General features: G+C 51.6%; 1 protein-coding gene across 1 annotated transcript in view; it reads left to right on the top strand.

Moving 5' to 3' along the window:
• ARHGAP32 (Rho GTPase activating protein 32) overlaps positions 1–15701 on the top strand; it is a 130316-nt gene that overhangs the window by 16361 nt on the left and 98254 nt on the right. Inside the window, exons 2-4 of the mRNA XM_084275008.1 lie at positions 255–346; positions 1434–1475; positions 1880–1964. Coding sequence (XP_084131134.1) covers positions 255–346; positions 1434–1475; positions 1880–1964 — 219 coding nt within the window. The remainder of the gene's footprint in view (positions 1–254; positions 347–1433; positions 1476–1879; positions 1965–15701) is intronic.

The following is a 15701-nucleotide window of genomic DNA, read 5'->3' as shown; positions in this document are numbered from 1 at the left end:
GCGCAGCTTCAGCCCATTGCCCCTTGTCCCAGCTCCTGGCCCCTGGCTGGAGAGACCAGCGCCCACCTCTCTGCACCCTCCTGGCAGGGCAGGGGAGGTGGGGAGAAGGGCTCCCCTCAGCCTCCTCTTCTCCAGGCTCAACACCCCCAGCTCCCTCAGCCGCTCCTCAGAGGATTTGCCCTCCAGCCCCTTCCCCAGCCTGGCTGCCCTTCTCTGGCAAGTCCCTTCATTTTTCTCCCTTTCTCTTCCCACAGGCAAGAGGTGCAGATATCCCAGATATCCCAGGGGAGTTGCCGCTCCGGACCTGTGGCAGCACAGCAAGTATGAAAGTGAAGAACGTGAAAAAGTAAGAGCAGTGATTTTCCTGTCTTTGCTGGGCTTTGAAGTATTGATATCTCCTGGGTTTGGGGCTGCAATATATATAGCTAAGGCACTCAGCAGTGGTTGTTCATAGCATCCTTCATCAGAGGAATGAAAATCTGTGTGAAACAGTGTAAATTCAAGCCAATGTAGCGTTAAAGCTGGGGATGTGAGAGGTTTCATTGGTGCTCTCACCTGGTTTTGCCCATAGTAGCAAAGCTTAGGAAGAATTTTGAACCTCACTGTTACTGTAACTTGAAATTTTTTGTGATTTGTTCCTAAAACTGAGTTTTAAAAAATGCCAAAACCAAACACCTATATCTACAAAAGCCTGATGAGAAGCCCAGGCAATGTCTGAGTGAGAAATCTCCCTGTCTCCCTATGCCCTGGGAAGTTAATCCAGGACAAGAGGGTGGCCTAGATAGATTTATTTTTTTTATTTGATATTTTTGGGTTTTTCTTCTCTCTCTTTTTTTTTTTTCTTTGCACAGTTTTTTCTGTTTTTAGAAGTGATTTTTTCCCCCTTCTCCAACCTCCCAGAGTATTTTCATTTCTCTGCTTTCTCTCTCTCTCTGTCTCTCCCAGAGAATATAAACTGGGTCGTTATGCTCACAGCTGAGGTTTCAAACCTCAAACCTGCAAGGGGGTTCAGAAATAATCAATATTACTGCCTTGTTTTGGCTAAAAAAGCAGATTTGAGGACCACAAATCCCCAATATCCCCTGATCTTGTGCGTTCAGCTCACCTCCCGGTAGCGCCCTGAATGCTGCAAGGGAAATGGCTCTTTGTTCTAGTGCTGAGCAGCCAGATGCTGCATCTCACTTCCCACTTGTATTCCCGTGGGAAGAGAGAACTAGATAATGCCAATCTCATTGGCTCCCCACCAGAAATATCTATAGGAGTCTAGAATAGCTTCAGCAGAACCAAGAGCATGTCGCGGAGCCAGAGGATCTCCTCGTCAGGCATCCTTGTAGCTGGAGAGACTTGGGAATAATTAATGCCTCACTTTTGAATTTGAACAACAACAAAAAAAAAAGGCAAAAGGATAAATAGCCTTTGTTCTGCACCCTCAGATACATCAACCCTGGACTGATGGGCTGTGATGCCTTTCACAGGTAAAACTTCTGCTTTCCTCTGTGTCTTTATTTGCACCGCAGGGATGCGCTTGTCAAGGTAGAGCTGCTTGTCCCTGCACCCCTTCTTGAGAGACGTGGGCTTTTGGGGGTGGTGAAATGCCACCCAGTTCTTTAGGGAGGCAATGAGAAAAAGCCACTATTGCAAGTTTAGTTCTTCCTTCCTCGCTCAGTTCCTTTCTCCTCTGTTTCTGGTGCATCACGTCAACAAACCCCCCTCCCCTTCCCCACCACCACCACCCCATCCTCTGTTCCCTTGGCTTGTGGGATGAGAAAGTCGTTGCTGTTTTTATATTGGTAACTGCAGTTTTCTGGCAGTGCTGGTTGCTGAGGGTTGTGGCAGTGATCTGCAGCTTATCTCACAGGGTGCTTTTGGTGTGCTTCAGGTTGTCCTTCACCAAGGGTCACTTCCCCAAGATGGCTGAGTGTGCGCATTTCCATTACGAGAACGTGGACTTTGGCAACATACAGGTGAGTTTGGGGCTGCTTTGCCTTACAAACCAGCATTACATTTGGCTGTTGGCTTGCTTTGGGGGGTGGGGGGAGGTCTGAGGGTGACCACCACCAAGGTTAGGCTTAGTTTGGTTGCAGAATGTGTGGTGATACAGAGCTAAAGCAATGTGATCTGCATCCTATCTCACGGGGTGCTTTTGGGGTGCTTCAGGTTGTCCTGATACCTCCCCAGCCATGGACCCACCCCTTTGAGGCTGGAGATGCTGTTATTTCTGATGTCACTGTTTTCAGACTGCATCAGGCAGTGGCATCACCCCTAATATGTGCAGTGTGGGTTTTTTAGCCTGAGTAATGTGTGACTGTGTCTGTGTGTGTGTCTGACCACAGCACATCCCTGTGCCGTGTCTCAGCTCTCTGCACCGTGTGGTGCAGCAGCTTCTGTCTGTCATCAGAAAGCAAAAAATTCCTAGAGTTGCATTTCTGGAAGCGTGGATCAGGGATCTGCTGGCTCCTTTGTGATCCAGGCAGCAGCAGAGTGGCACCAGGGAGGGCTGGGACCTGAGAATCACTCCTTGCTTCTTAGGCACGGGGCACGGCTTGTTCTGTGCTTAGAGGAGCAGGAATGCCTCCAGCATCTGCCAGCCTCCTGGCTGAACAGAGGGTACAACCTTTGCATTTGTTAAAACATTTCCTGTAATACAGAGTGAATTATTTACAGCCTTTGGTGTTTCTGGACTTGACAGTTTTGCAAGCAGAATTATACATCCCTTTCCCTGGCTAAAACTCCTCCTGAGGAGTTTGGGTCCTATTCAAGGCTCCTATCAACTGCTTTACTCACAGGTAGCAGCTCTGAGTAGCTCCATTCTGCATCAGCAGGCACAAAGGCAAGGGTGAGTTAGACCAAACCTCAGGTTTAAGAGAAGTTTTAAGAGCACAAAGCTCAGGTTTTAATGAGGCCTCTGGAAAATGGGCTGCTGACAGCAGCAGGAGCAGTCCTCACTCTTGTGAAGCAGAACTGTTTCTTTATGTGTGTAGGGATAGTGTGGCTCATTTATGTCCCTGGGGGGTTTTTTGGTCCCACTTGTTTTTCCAGTTGTTTTGGAGAGGAGTTTTATGTTGGAGTGGGTGTCAAGCAGGTTCACCATACTTCTAAGAGCAGAACTTTACTCCTGAAATATGGTGGGTGAGGAACTTGCCCTGAGCCAGCAGTGGCTCTGGCAGCTGGGAAGGGCGATGGGATCCTGGGCTCCATCAGCAGAGGGGTGGCAGCAGGGACAGGGAGGGGATTGTCCCTCTCTGCTGTGCCCTGGGGAGGCCCCAGCTGGAGTCCTGTGTCCAGAGCTGGGGCCCCAGGACAAGGAAGATGTGGGACTGGTGGAGAGGGGTCAGAGGAGCCCCGGAGGGGATCAGAGGGCTGGAGCAGCTCCCCTACGGAGAGAGGCTGAGGGGGCTGGGCTGGCTCAGCCTGGAGAAGAGAAGGCTGTGGGGGGACCTCATTGCAGCCTCCCAGTCCCTGAAGGGAGCAGAGGAACAGGAGGGGAATCAGCTTGTTCAAGGGCAGAGACTGGCAGGACAAGGGGGCTGGAGTGAAGCTGGAGGAGGGAAGGGGGAGAGGAGAGATTAGGGGGAAGCTCTTTGCAGAGAGAGTGGTGAGGGGCTGGAAGGGGCTGCCCAGAGAGGGGGTGGGTGCCCCATCCCTGGGGGTGTTCAAGGCCAGGTTGGCTGGGGCCCTGGGCAACCTTGTGTAGCTCCAGGCCTGGAGGTTGGTGTCCCTGCCTGTGGCAGGGGTTTGGAGCTCTGTGACCCTTGGGGTCCCTTCCAACCCAGACCATCCTATGGTTCTATGAAATTTACATCTTGGTTGGAGAGGACCAGTGTTAATGGCAATGTAAATGGCCATTATTAATGCAGGAGCAGTATTAATTTGCAGGCTGAAAAATAAGTTCACACAGGGCTCATAGGTTTTAATCCAGGGGCTCCTTTGTGCTAACAGGGTAGACAAGGAGAACAGCAGTAGGCTGAAGTGACTTGTAAATGACAGCTTGGCACCTAATAGTGAGCTACAGAGTTGCATCTGAGGAGCAGTGGGTGTAAACTCCCTTCCAAAATCTATTCAGGGTTGGAAATTTGCATAGGAGAAAGGCAGTATTAATCTGGCTGTGTCAGGAATTGTGTAATGCTGTCTATTAACAGCCTGGCCACGTTTCAGGTTGTTTTGTAACATTTATGTCATTTATAATATGGTTTCCTGGTGCAATTGGTATTAATAACTTGGCATTTCACCTCATGAGATCCTTTTAAAGTAACTTTCTGAGAGGTATTACAGGAAAAAGAAGAGGATTTGTTCTTCTCTTATCCCAGCTCTGTGCTGACTAAACCAGGGGCATTTTGGGGGATGGTTTTTCCCTTCAGAAGCTACACCACCTTTCCACAGCTACATATCTTAACCTTACCTGCATCTGGCCTGTGTGACACTGGTGTCATCAGCAGGAAATGGCTGGTTTACCAAGGCAAAAGGGTGTTAATGTCACAGGATGAGCTTTAGGGATTGCATCACTCTTGGAAGCTCACTGGTGTTTTGCAGAAATACCTTAAACGTTTCTTGCTTGATTTATCTTTTTTTTAAGGCTTCATCTTTGATTTTTAATGTTGCAATATGAACCCAGGTTCTGCAGGACAGAGTTTTCTCCCATCAAACGTGGGATAAATGGTTAGAAGCCTCGTTAGCAGGGGCAGAGCTGTGGTTCAGCCTCACCATGCTCTGTGTCTCCCAAACAAGGTGTTATTAGGCCAAGGCCAGATTCTGATTGCTCAGCATTAGTTGCATCAGTTCCTCTGGCTTCCTTCTGCCTTCAGCTCCTCTGCCTTGCTGCAGTTACTGACTGACATCTGCCCATCATGTCTCTTTGGAATGTCAAAACTCAACTCATTAATACTCAAAGGGAGTGTTGCTTGCAGACATAGTGCTGTACAGGGCAGCTTAGTGTCCAGTTAATCACTGCAGTGTGGGTTTGGAAGTCCTCAGCACCTCTTGGAGAAGAGGAGGCTGAGGGGACCCCTTCTCCCACCTCCCCTGCCCTGCCAGGAGGGTGCAGAGAGGTGGGCGCTGGTCTCTTCAGCCAGGGGCCAGGAGCTGGGACAAGGGGCAATGGGCTCAAGCTGTGCCAGGGCAGGGTCAGAGCAGCTGTGAGGAGAGAATTCTTCCCTGGCAGAGTTGTCAGGGCCTGGCCCAGGCTGCCCAGGGAGGGGGCTGAGTCCCTGCCCCTGGGTGTGTTTAACAGAGGGGAGATGAGGTGCTCAGGGAGCTGGTTTAGCACAGGATGGGATTGGTTGGACTTGATGGTCTCAAAGGTCTTGAGCTGGACCCAGCACTCCAGCTGCAGCCTCCCCAGTGCCCAGCACAGGGGCACAATCCCCTCCCTGGGCCTGCTGGCCACGCTGGGGCTGACACAAGCCAGGATGCCCTTGGCCTTGGCATACTGCTGGCTCGTGTTCAGCCACCCAGCAGGGATTTACCCCTTCACACACCTTCATGCAGCTGCCCTGTGGTGGGAGCAGGGCAGGGTTGTGGCCCATGTGTCCTTATCTGCCCAGCCTGGGCGCTGTGGGCGGCAGGAGCTGCCTTATCAGTGCCAGAGGAAGCACTTGAGCCACAATCACTTCCTCCTGCGGTGACAGGGGCTGCCAGGAGTTCCTGCTGCCTGAATGCCCTGGGCTGCTGCAGCCTTCCAGCCAAGGGGCTGCTGCCTCTCAACTGCGTGGGGGGGGAGCTGAGCTCTGTGCCTGGGGCTGTTTCCCTGGTGCCTTCAGAGCCCTGGGGTTCTTCTTGTGCCCTTTGTCAGCAGAGCCCAGCGAGAAGATCTTCTTCGGGGTCGTCATATTTTGGTTTGCATTTTATTCTCCTCCTCTCCTGCTTTCCTCCTCTCCTCTTCTACTCTTCTCATCCTCTCTTCTCCTCTCCTCTTCTTCTTCTCCTCCTCCTCTCTTCTCCTCCTCTCCTTCTCCTCTCCTCTACTCCTCCTTCCCTCCTCTTTTCCTCCTCTCCTCCTCTTTTCCTCCTCTCCTCTTCTCCTCCTCCTCTCCTCCTCTCCTTCTCCTTCTCCTTCTCCTTCTCCTTCTCCTTCTCCTTCTCCTTCTCCTTCTCCTTCTCCTTCTCCTTCTCCTTCTCCTTCTCCTTCTCCTTCTCCTTCTCCTTCTCCTTCTCCTTCTCCTTCTCCTTCTCCTTCTCCTTCTCCTTCTCCTTCTCCTTCTCCTTCTCCTTCTCCTTCTCCTTCTCCTTCTCCTTCTCCTTCTCCTTCTCCTCTCCTCCCTTCTGAGGAAGGGGGGTGCGTATGTGCAGTGTGCTTGTGAAGGTGTCTCTGCTAACTACACAGTAACATTTTTCCCTGAGATGGATTGCAAAGGAAAGAAAGCCTGGAAAGCCTGACCAGGTGCTCTCCTCTGGAGATAGTTTAGCCACAGGCAGAAGCCATCCTCTGCACCCACCAGCTAGAAGCAGGAATGGAGGAGCGCTCCCTGCCCGGGCAGCTTAGCTCAGCTCCCCGTCCCGCGGTGAGTTTAACGTAAGCCTGCTCTCTCCTTGGCTGGCAGAGGGCTTGTTCACTCCCCCAGCTCTTCTCTGGGCATAATCACTCACAAGGATGGTGGTGGCAGCCATGGGCAGGTCTTGTCTTCAGTTACCCCACTCATTCCCAAAGAGGGGAAAGAAAGAAATACTTTTAAAAATGGAGTGTGGAGCCACAGTGCTGCCACCCTGGTCCTGTTGGAAAGATGGAAATGCAGCTTAAAGATCAGGAAAACTGATCTGCTTTGTTGTGTGTTGATACAATGAAAGATGGTTTGGCTGGTTTTTGCTTTGTTCTTGGGAATATCTGAGTGGTTGCAGCATGTGTGCCCGTCCTGCCTGCAAAGCACTGCTCCTCTTCAGCCCTTCTGATGCTGTTAATCTCCTCCCAAAAATGACTTGGGCACAGTCTGGTACTTGGCACTGGGGAGGCTGCACCTGGAGTGCTGGGTCCAGTTCTGGGCTCCTCAGCATCAGAAGGACATGGAGGTCCTGGAGCGTGTCCAGAGAAGGGCAACCAGGCTGGGGAAGGGGCTGGAGGGCAAATCCTCTGAGGAGCGGCTGAGGGAGCTGGGGGTGTTGAGCCTGGAGAAGAGGAGGCTGAGGGGACCCCTTCTCCCACCTCCACTGCCCTGCCAGGAGGGTGCAGAGAGGTGGGCGCTGGTCTCTTCAGCCAGGGGCCAGGAGCTGGGACAAGGGGCAATGGGCTCAAGCTGCGCCAGGGCAGGGTCAGAGCAGCTGTGAGGAGAGAATTCTTCCCTGGCAGAGTTGTCAGGGCCTGGCCCAGGCTGCCCAGGGAGGGGGCTGAGTCCCTGCCCCTGGGTGTGTTTAACAGAGGGGAGATGAGGTGCTCAGGGAGCTGCTTTAGCACAGGATGGGAATGGTTGGTCCCTTCCAACCTCTACGGTTCTGTGACTCTGTGATCTGCTAAGGCCTCCAATAATCAGAGGTGTAGCTGTCCTGGGATGGGCAGGGAACTTCTTGGGAGCTGAAGCCTTGGCATTGAAAGGATCTACAGAAAGTAATGTGTCAAGTCAGGATGGTGGTGCTGCCTTGCTGTGGTCAGGGAAACTGGAGCGGGGTGAAGTGGTCCCCGATTCAGCATCCCCGACCATGTACCTTGTCTCATGGCTCAAGGTTGCATTTAGTGGCAGGTTTTGCTATTTGTTTTAAACCTAAATAAAAGCTAGATTGAGTTTGGGAACTCTTTATTCCAGAGAAGCAGAGCTCTTAGGCTAGGCAGGAGTTTGGAATTAGTAATGCCTTTTAGCAGTAACACCAGAGCTGTGATGTGCACTGTGAATACAGCCCAGCTGAGCTGGGTTGGGTTGTGTTTCCCCTGGTACTCAGTGCCTGCATTTCTCTGAGCTCTTTCAATCCTCCCCACATCTCTCTCTTTCTGGCTACTTTAAACTAAGTGGAGTTCAGAGCAAGCTGGAGGTGTTTTTAGAGCTGGTGGGGGTCGGTGCTGACTCAGCTCACGAAGTTATAAGGTTGGAAAAGACCTTTAAGATCATGAAGTCCAACCATTCCTGTCCTGTGCTAAACCACAGGTATGATGCTTTCTGTTAGGGAGATCTGGCATCTTAGCAGCATTTTCTAAAGCAAAAAAAGTCAAAGTGGGTGTTTCAGATCTGTCCATGAACCTTCATGCAGTTTTCCTGTACTTCTAACTCATGGAGTCCATACTCTGGAGTTGACCAACTAAGGTTTTGACAATTGGATTGAAAAACCACGAGTGGTTGATGAGCTTTTTCACAGAAACTGAAGCAATCCTATTGATTGCTACAGGGAGGGGATTGTCCCTCTCTGCTCTGCCCTCAGAGGCCCCAGCTGGAGTCCTGTGTCCAGAGCTGGGGCCCCAGGACAAGAAAGATGTGGGACTGGTGGAGAGGGGTCAGAGGAGCCCCGGAGGGGATCAGAGGGCTGGAGCAGCTCCCCTACGGAGAGAGGCTGAGGGAGCTGGGCTGGCTCAGCCTGGAGAAGAGAAGGCTGTGGGGGGACCTCATTGCAGCCTCCCAGTCCCTGAAGGGAGCAGAGGAACAGGAGGGGAATCAGCTTGTTCAAGGGCAGAGACTGGCAGGACAAGGGGGCTGGAGTGAAGCTGGAGGAGGGAAGGGTGAGAGGAGAGATTAGGGGGAAGTTCTTTGCAGAGAGAGTGGTGAGGGGCTGGAAGGGGCTGCCCAGAGAGGGGGTGGGTGCCCCGTCCCTGGGGGTGTCCAAGGCCAGGTTGGCTGGGGCCCTGGGCAACCTTGTGTAGCTCCAGGCCTGGAGGTTGGTGTCCCTGCCTGTGGCAGGGGGTTGGAGCTCTGTGACCCTTGGGGTCCCTTCCAACCCAGAGCATCCTCCGATTCTATGGCTCTAGGATTGGCAAACAGCTAAAGGTCACGGGGGCTGTGTTACATTAAAACACGTTCAGTGGTCAGTTTAGCCATAGACTAACCTTTATGTAAAACTCGGGGGGGATGTGGAGGGTGTGTGGCTGTGGGCATAGCAGACCGCTGAGTTTCACACAGCCTGGCTTGTCAAGATGAGTGGTTGTTGATCTTTCCCACTTCTGGGGTCATGGGAGGAAATGGAGTAGGCTTTCCCTCAGCTTTTATCGCTTCCTCCTGCCAACTAAGGGGAGATTATTTTCCTTCATTTGCTGCTCCTCGTGTCAGTGAGAGATGTTGGTATTCAGCCAGATAATAAATAATGCTTTTCCTGGGGAAGGAGTTCTCAGATGTGGTTGTAGTAACATCGATTTCTCTCCTCACTGCTTTCTGCCTTGAGCTTAGGCCTCCAAAATCCTGCTCGGGAAGACGTGGTTCATAGAATCCCAGACTGGTCTGGGTTGGAAGGGACCCCAAGGGTCACAGAGCTCCAACCCCCTGCCACAGGCAGGGACACCAACCTCCAGGCCTGGAGCTACACAAGGTTGCCCAGGGCCCCAGCCAACCTGGCCTGGAACACCCCCAGGGATGGGGCACCCACCCCCTCTCTGGGCAGCCCCTTCCAGCCCCTCACCACTCTCTCTGCAAAGAACTTCCCCCTAATCTCTCCTCTCCCCCTTCCCTCCTCCAGCTTCACTCCAGCCCCCTTGTCCTGCCAGTCTCTGCCTTGAACAAGCTGATTCCCCTCCTGTTCCTCTGCTCCCTTCAGGGACTGGGAGGCTGCAATGAGGTCCCCCCACAGCCTTCTCTTCTCCAGGCTGAGCCAGACCAGCTCCCTCAGTCTCTCTCCATAGGGGAGCTGCTCCAGCCCTCTGATCACCTGCATGGCCTCCTTTGAACCCTCTCCAACAGCCCTGCATTGCCTGTATGTGATGCACAGAGCTGTTGCCTTTTGCTCACAGGCTGCTGCTGAAGCTCTGTAACAAGTTTTCATGCTGACAGGTCCCTTGTCTTTGCGTACGGCTCTGGCAGACCCCGCGGTGGAAGGATCCGCTTGTGCACATTGATCAGCATCATTTACTCTCATCTGTAAAGCCTGAGACTTGATTTGCCAAGGCAGGCTTTGTCATCTTGGTTGAGCTGCTTCTCTTCTTCCAGAGCCTGGAAGGGGGCTGTACCCTACACCTGCAGCAGCAGCTTGAAGAGTAAGGATCCTTCTGTACATGGTGACAGAGGTGAAATGGGGAATGGGGTGTAAAGGCCACATCTTCCAGTCCTCCAGGAAGGTAACGCTGGCTCATTTCAGATTGGGACTTCAGGAACACAGCAGGATAAGCTGAAATACTCTCCTGAGCCTATGGAATTATGGGCCAGATGAGTATTTGGAGAAGAGGATGTTAGAAGGAGATAGTGTACCACCTATGAATGAGAGAGTCACAGGATCAGTCAGAAAGGACCCCCAGAGCTCATGGGGTCCAACCCCCTGCCCAAGCAGGGTCCCTAGGACAGGGCACACAGGTCGGTGTCCAGACGGGGCTGGAATCTCTCCAGAGAAGGAGACTCCACACCCCCTGGGCAGCCTGTCCCAGGGCTCCCTCACCCTCACTGGGAAGAAGTTCTTCCCCAGATTGGTGTGGAACTCCCTGTGCTCCAACTTGAGGCCATTGCCCCTTTTCCTGTCCCCACAGACACTGAGCAGAGGCTGCCCATGGCCCCCTGTGTCCCACCCTTCAGATCTTTATACCCATTGATCAGATCCCCTCTCAGGCTGCTTCTCTCCAGGCTGAACAGCCCCAGCTCACTCAGCCTTTCCTCACAGGGGAGATGCTCCAGGCCCTTCATCCCCTTCGCAGCCTCCTCTGGACTCTCTGCTATGAGCAGCACTGCTGTGCAGTTTGGGTGCTGGGTTTGCTTCCTCTAACCTCCCTCCCTTGCTGAGCGATGGGTCCCATGTTTTAAATGGGGTAGGTGGAGCTTTGGGGCTTCCCACCACCAGAGCTGCCAGGGGATGTGGTTCCAAATGAGATTGTAGCTTTATTCACATCCTACACCTCTGCGTGGGGTACAAACCAGCTTCTGCCTTCAGGGCTCTCCAGGGTATGTTTGGTTTTCCCCCTGTGTGTGTTACTAAGCTTGGTGTGCTGCTTAGTGCTCTGAGGAGCTTGGTTCCTCAGTCCTGCTGCTCTGTAAATGCAGACTGAGAAATATTACTCAGCACAGCTCTCCATTTGGCCCACAGATTAAAAATACCTTGAATGTGCCACCCCTTGGGTGACAGGAAGGTAAGAAATTGGAGTGTAAAAGTATCTTACACCCTGAGTAAGAAAAGGAGCTCCCAAAATGTGACAGTGAGACAGGAGCCATGCCTACCTGAAGCAAATTAAGCTTCTCATCCCATCAATTCTCTTCTCATCCCTGTGAAAACTATTGTTTCTGGGGGTTTTACATTGTTCTTTCTTGTCCCCTGGAGCCCCTGCTGGTATTTCAGGTATCCAAGGCATTTTTTCCAGTGACTCTGATTCTTATCAGCGTGGGGGAAGAAAGTTAATATTGATTTAGTGGGGGAGAAAGCAGAAAAAATGGGAGTAAGAGACTAATAACCCAGAATGACAGGACTGTAGCAATTTTAGGGGCTCTCAGAGGAATAGTACCCTTGTTTCCAGCAAAATGGAAGAGTAGACTGTGACTACAACTGTCAGTGACCTCCCATGGAATTAAATGGGGTTTGGAGCTTGGAGATGTAAAGGCAGTCATGATTTTAATGCAGTTTCCTTGAAAGTCAGCAGTTTTATGAAATGCCATATACAGGAAGATAAAATATATATATATATCTTATAGAGGTGTAAAAGAATTTATATCCACTGGCTTAAGTCTTTTCTTGCCTCTGGATGAATGTGTTTCTCAATAAGCTTTAAGAAAAACTTATTCTAGGTTCTAGGTGGTTTATATATTAACCACTTGTGTCAGTACAGGCTGGGGGTGAGCTGCTGGAGAGGAGCTCTGTGGAGAAGGACCTGGGGGTGCTGGTGGGTGACAGGGTGGCCATGAGCCAGCAGTGTGCCCCGGGGCCAAGAAGGACAATGGGATCCTGGGGGCAGCAAGAGGAGTGTGGGCAGCAGGTCACAGGAGGGGATCCTCCCCCTCTGCTCTGCCCTGGCCAGGCCCCACCTGGAGCATTGTGTCCAGTTCTGGGCTCCCTGGGATAAACCAGCCAGGGATCTCCTGGAGAGAGTCCAGAGGAGGCTACGAAGGGGATGAAGGGCCTGGAGCATCTCCCCTGTGAGGAAAGGCTGAGTGAGCTGGGGCTGTTCAGCCTGGAGAGGACTAAGAGGGGACCTTATCAGTGTCTGTGGGGACAGGACAAGGGGCGATGGCCTCACGTTGGAGCACAGGGAGTTCCCCACCAATGTGGGGAAGAACTTCTTCCCAGTGAGGGTGAGGGAGCCCTGGGACAGGCTGCCAGGGGTGTGGAGTCTCCTTCTCTGGAGAGATTCCAGCCCTGTCTGGACACCGACCTGTGTGCCCTGTCCTAGGGACCCTGCTTTGGCAGGGGGTTGGACCCCATGAGCTCTGGAGATCCCTTCCCACCCCTATGATTCTGTGATTCTATATCCTTAACATCTGTTGCCAGTGTGTAAAACGAGCCTGTTTAAAAAATGATGGAGTAAAAGTGTAATGCAGTCTCCTTGCTGGCCCATTCCAAGTGGCTTTTCTGGGGAAGTGGTTCCTGAATGAGGTGACTATAACAATGATCCTTCTCCTACAAGGAAGGGAACTGTGATTGGTGATGGCCAAAGTAAGTATCTCTTTATTTTGACCAGTGATAGTGAAAGAAAGGAAGCCTTGTTCAGTGGCAAAGCCACTTTTCTTATAAACAAATAAATAAGCTCTCTCCTTGAATTTAACTGTCCCTTTGTTGTTGCCTGAAGCCAGTGAGTGGTTGGTTCCTGGAGAATTTGGCTTTGTTTTCCCTGGGAATCATCACTGCCATAACTTGTAGTGTGATGCCATCTAGTGTGCAAAGGGCTGTTGGGCTTCTGGTACTGGGGAAGCTGGTGACAGCCGTGGTCCTCTCCTGGCACCTAATTCCAGGTTGCTCCAAGCAGACTCGTTGTCTGGTGGAGATGGTTGTCATTGAAATTGTAGTGTTCAGACCTTCCAGTTTTCCACAACTCTCATCTCGATGATTCCTTGTTTGGTTTTGGGGTCTTTTTGGTGTGAGGATGGGTTGGGGAGTAGAAAAGGGCAGGAGAAACGGTGATAACTTCTCCAGGCTGAGGAGGAGCTTTCTGTGGTTTTGTATCATGTAGATACATGTGTCAGAAATTGAGTTTTGGGTTTTTGGAGCGTGTGCAGGTGTTCATATCCAGATTGTTGTTACTGTTGTGCTGTCATGACTCGGGAGGCAGCAGAGAGGTTGTGGAAGCCCCATCCATGGAGGTGTTTAAAGCCAGGATGGACAAGGCTTTGAGCACCGTGGTCTGGTGAGGGTCCCTGTCCATGGCAAGGAGGATGGAGCCAGATGTTCTTTAAGGTCCTTTCCAACCCAAAGCATTCCATGATTCTATGGTCATTTTTCTGTCAGTAGGACAGAAGAACCTTTCCCTCTCCTGTTCTGAAAAGCCCATGCTGTGATTTGGTTGCAGACTGGCTTCCTTTTCCAATGCTTTTTGGGCAATACCAAAAATGCTTCATTCAGAATAGTGCCAGGAGGGGACCCGTGTCTGCCCAGGCAGTGGGGACAGGCCAGCATCATGGCAAAGGCCAACAGAGAGGATTGATTTGAAGGGCTGTGAAGGTGATTAAGGGCCTGGAGCATCTCCCCTGTGAGGAAAGGCTGAGTGAGCTGGGGCTATTCAGCCTGAAGAGGAGTAAGGGGGGACCTTACTAATGTTTATAAAGATCTGCAGTGTGGGACACAGGGGGACATGGCCAGCCACTTTTCAGTGTCTGTGGGGACAGGACAAGGGGCAATGGCTGCAAGTTGGAGCACAGGAAGTTCTGCACTGACATGCAGAAGAACTTTTCCCCAGTGAGGGTGAGGGAGCCCTGGGACAGGCTGCCCAGGGGGTGTGGAGTCTCTTTCTCTGGAGAGATTCCAGCCCTGTCTGGCCACCGCCCTGTGTGCCCTGTCCTAGGGACCCTGCTTTGGCAGGGGGTTGGACCCCATGGGCTCTGGAGGTCCCTTCCAACCCCTGTCATTCTGAGATTCTGTGATTTCTTGCCATCTCAAATTGTGAAATCAGATCTTAATAGGGTGTGAAATGGAGAGAGGTAACACCAGATGCCTTTATTTACATGTGCTAATCAACACAGACCCAAACAACAACAACAAATTAAACCAGAGCCATTCATAGAGGTTGAAATGCTCCATGTTTGGCCAGGAACTTTGGATAATGGGCAGAGAGGTAGAAGGTCAGTAGCTTATTTAAAAAAAACCCACAAACAAACACAAACCAGTACCAAACGTGCCAGAATCCTATCAGAACCCTGAAGTTAAGTGTATTTCAGCAATACCAAATGTGGCTATGGAAACCCATCATTACATCCAATTAGCTTTGCTTTGAAGAGGAAGGTGGATGCTGTTTACTCTTCCCTTGCTGAACGTAGCCCGCGGCGCAAGAAATAACCCACAAGAGAGGGCATGAGCTCTTTGTGTATCAAAGTGCCTGTTTCCAACTGGCTGGCATTATATTCCCCAGGGGCAATTAACTGCTGACTAAAGGTGGTTTCCTTTGGAGACAAACTGGGGGTTTTTTTTTTGCCTTCTCTGAAATGGTAAGCATGGCAATTTAATGGGAATTGGTGTCAGGAGCAAAGCTTGGGTTGCAGCCAGAAAGGTTTTGTAGTTAACTGTTTTAATTCAGCTCAGCGAGCTGGAGAGGGTGTGGAGGAGAACAAATACCTGGTGCTGATTGAGCTGGAGATGGTTTTGTCTCTGTCAAAACACATGATGTCACTTCTGGGTAATTGTCTCTATTGTTTGGCAGAGTCATTTGATTTGGGGTTCCTGGGAATTTTGATGGTGGGGATTGGGTTTGGGGTTTGTTGGAAGGAGGAAGATGGTTTCTCAAGGAAAGAGTTGAGGGAGGTTCAGGGAAACTCTGGCATTACTCCTCTAGAGAACTTTGCCCTGGAGAGATGAAGGGGATGGGTGCTAAGGTGTGTTGGTCACTATGCTCACCAGAACGTAGATTTACACCAGCCTGGTGCCAGTTGTAGCAATTCTGCCTGGGGCAGCAAGGGATGTTTCTCTGGCTGCAGGTGTGCAAAGAGTAGTTCCCTTCCAAGCACGGCTTCTTTTGGCAGTGAAGGGTGCAGACCCTCTTTTAAAACACTGCTTCTAGAAAGAGGCACCTGATGCAGGCTGCTCAAAGAGGAGAAGCAGCTTCCAGGCTTCAGCTCACTCCATTTCTCCAATTCTGTCCACAAATGGTTTCCCCCACCTCCCAAACTGCTCCAGCTGTGGCTGTTGCTCATCCTGATTCCAGGAAAGCCCACGGTGACATAGGAATAGTACAGTGATGCTCTGGGACATCCCCCCCTCAATATCCCAGCATCACCAGGTTGGAAAAGACCTTTGAGATCATCGAGTGCAACTGTCCCTGTCCTGTGCTAAAGCAGCTCCCTGAGCACCTCATCTCCCCTCTGTTAAACACACCCAGGGGCAGGGACTCAGCCCCCTCCCTGGGCAGCCTGGGCCAGGCCCTGACAACTCTGCCAGGGAAGAATTCTCTCCTCACAGCTGAGCTGTTGGTGGCCCTGTCTCTGGCAGGGGATTGGAACTCTGACCCTTGGGGTCCTTTCAACCCAGAC

Source organism: Gallinula chloropus (genome assembly GCF_964237585.1).
Source record: "Gallinula chloropus genome assembly, chromosome: 24".
NCBI lineage: Eukaryota > Metazoa > Chordata > Aves > Gruiformes > Rallidae > Gallinula > Gallinula chloropus.
This window is presented reverse-complemented; position numbering and strand designations above follow the sequence as displayed.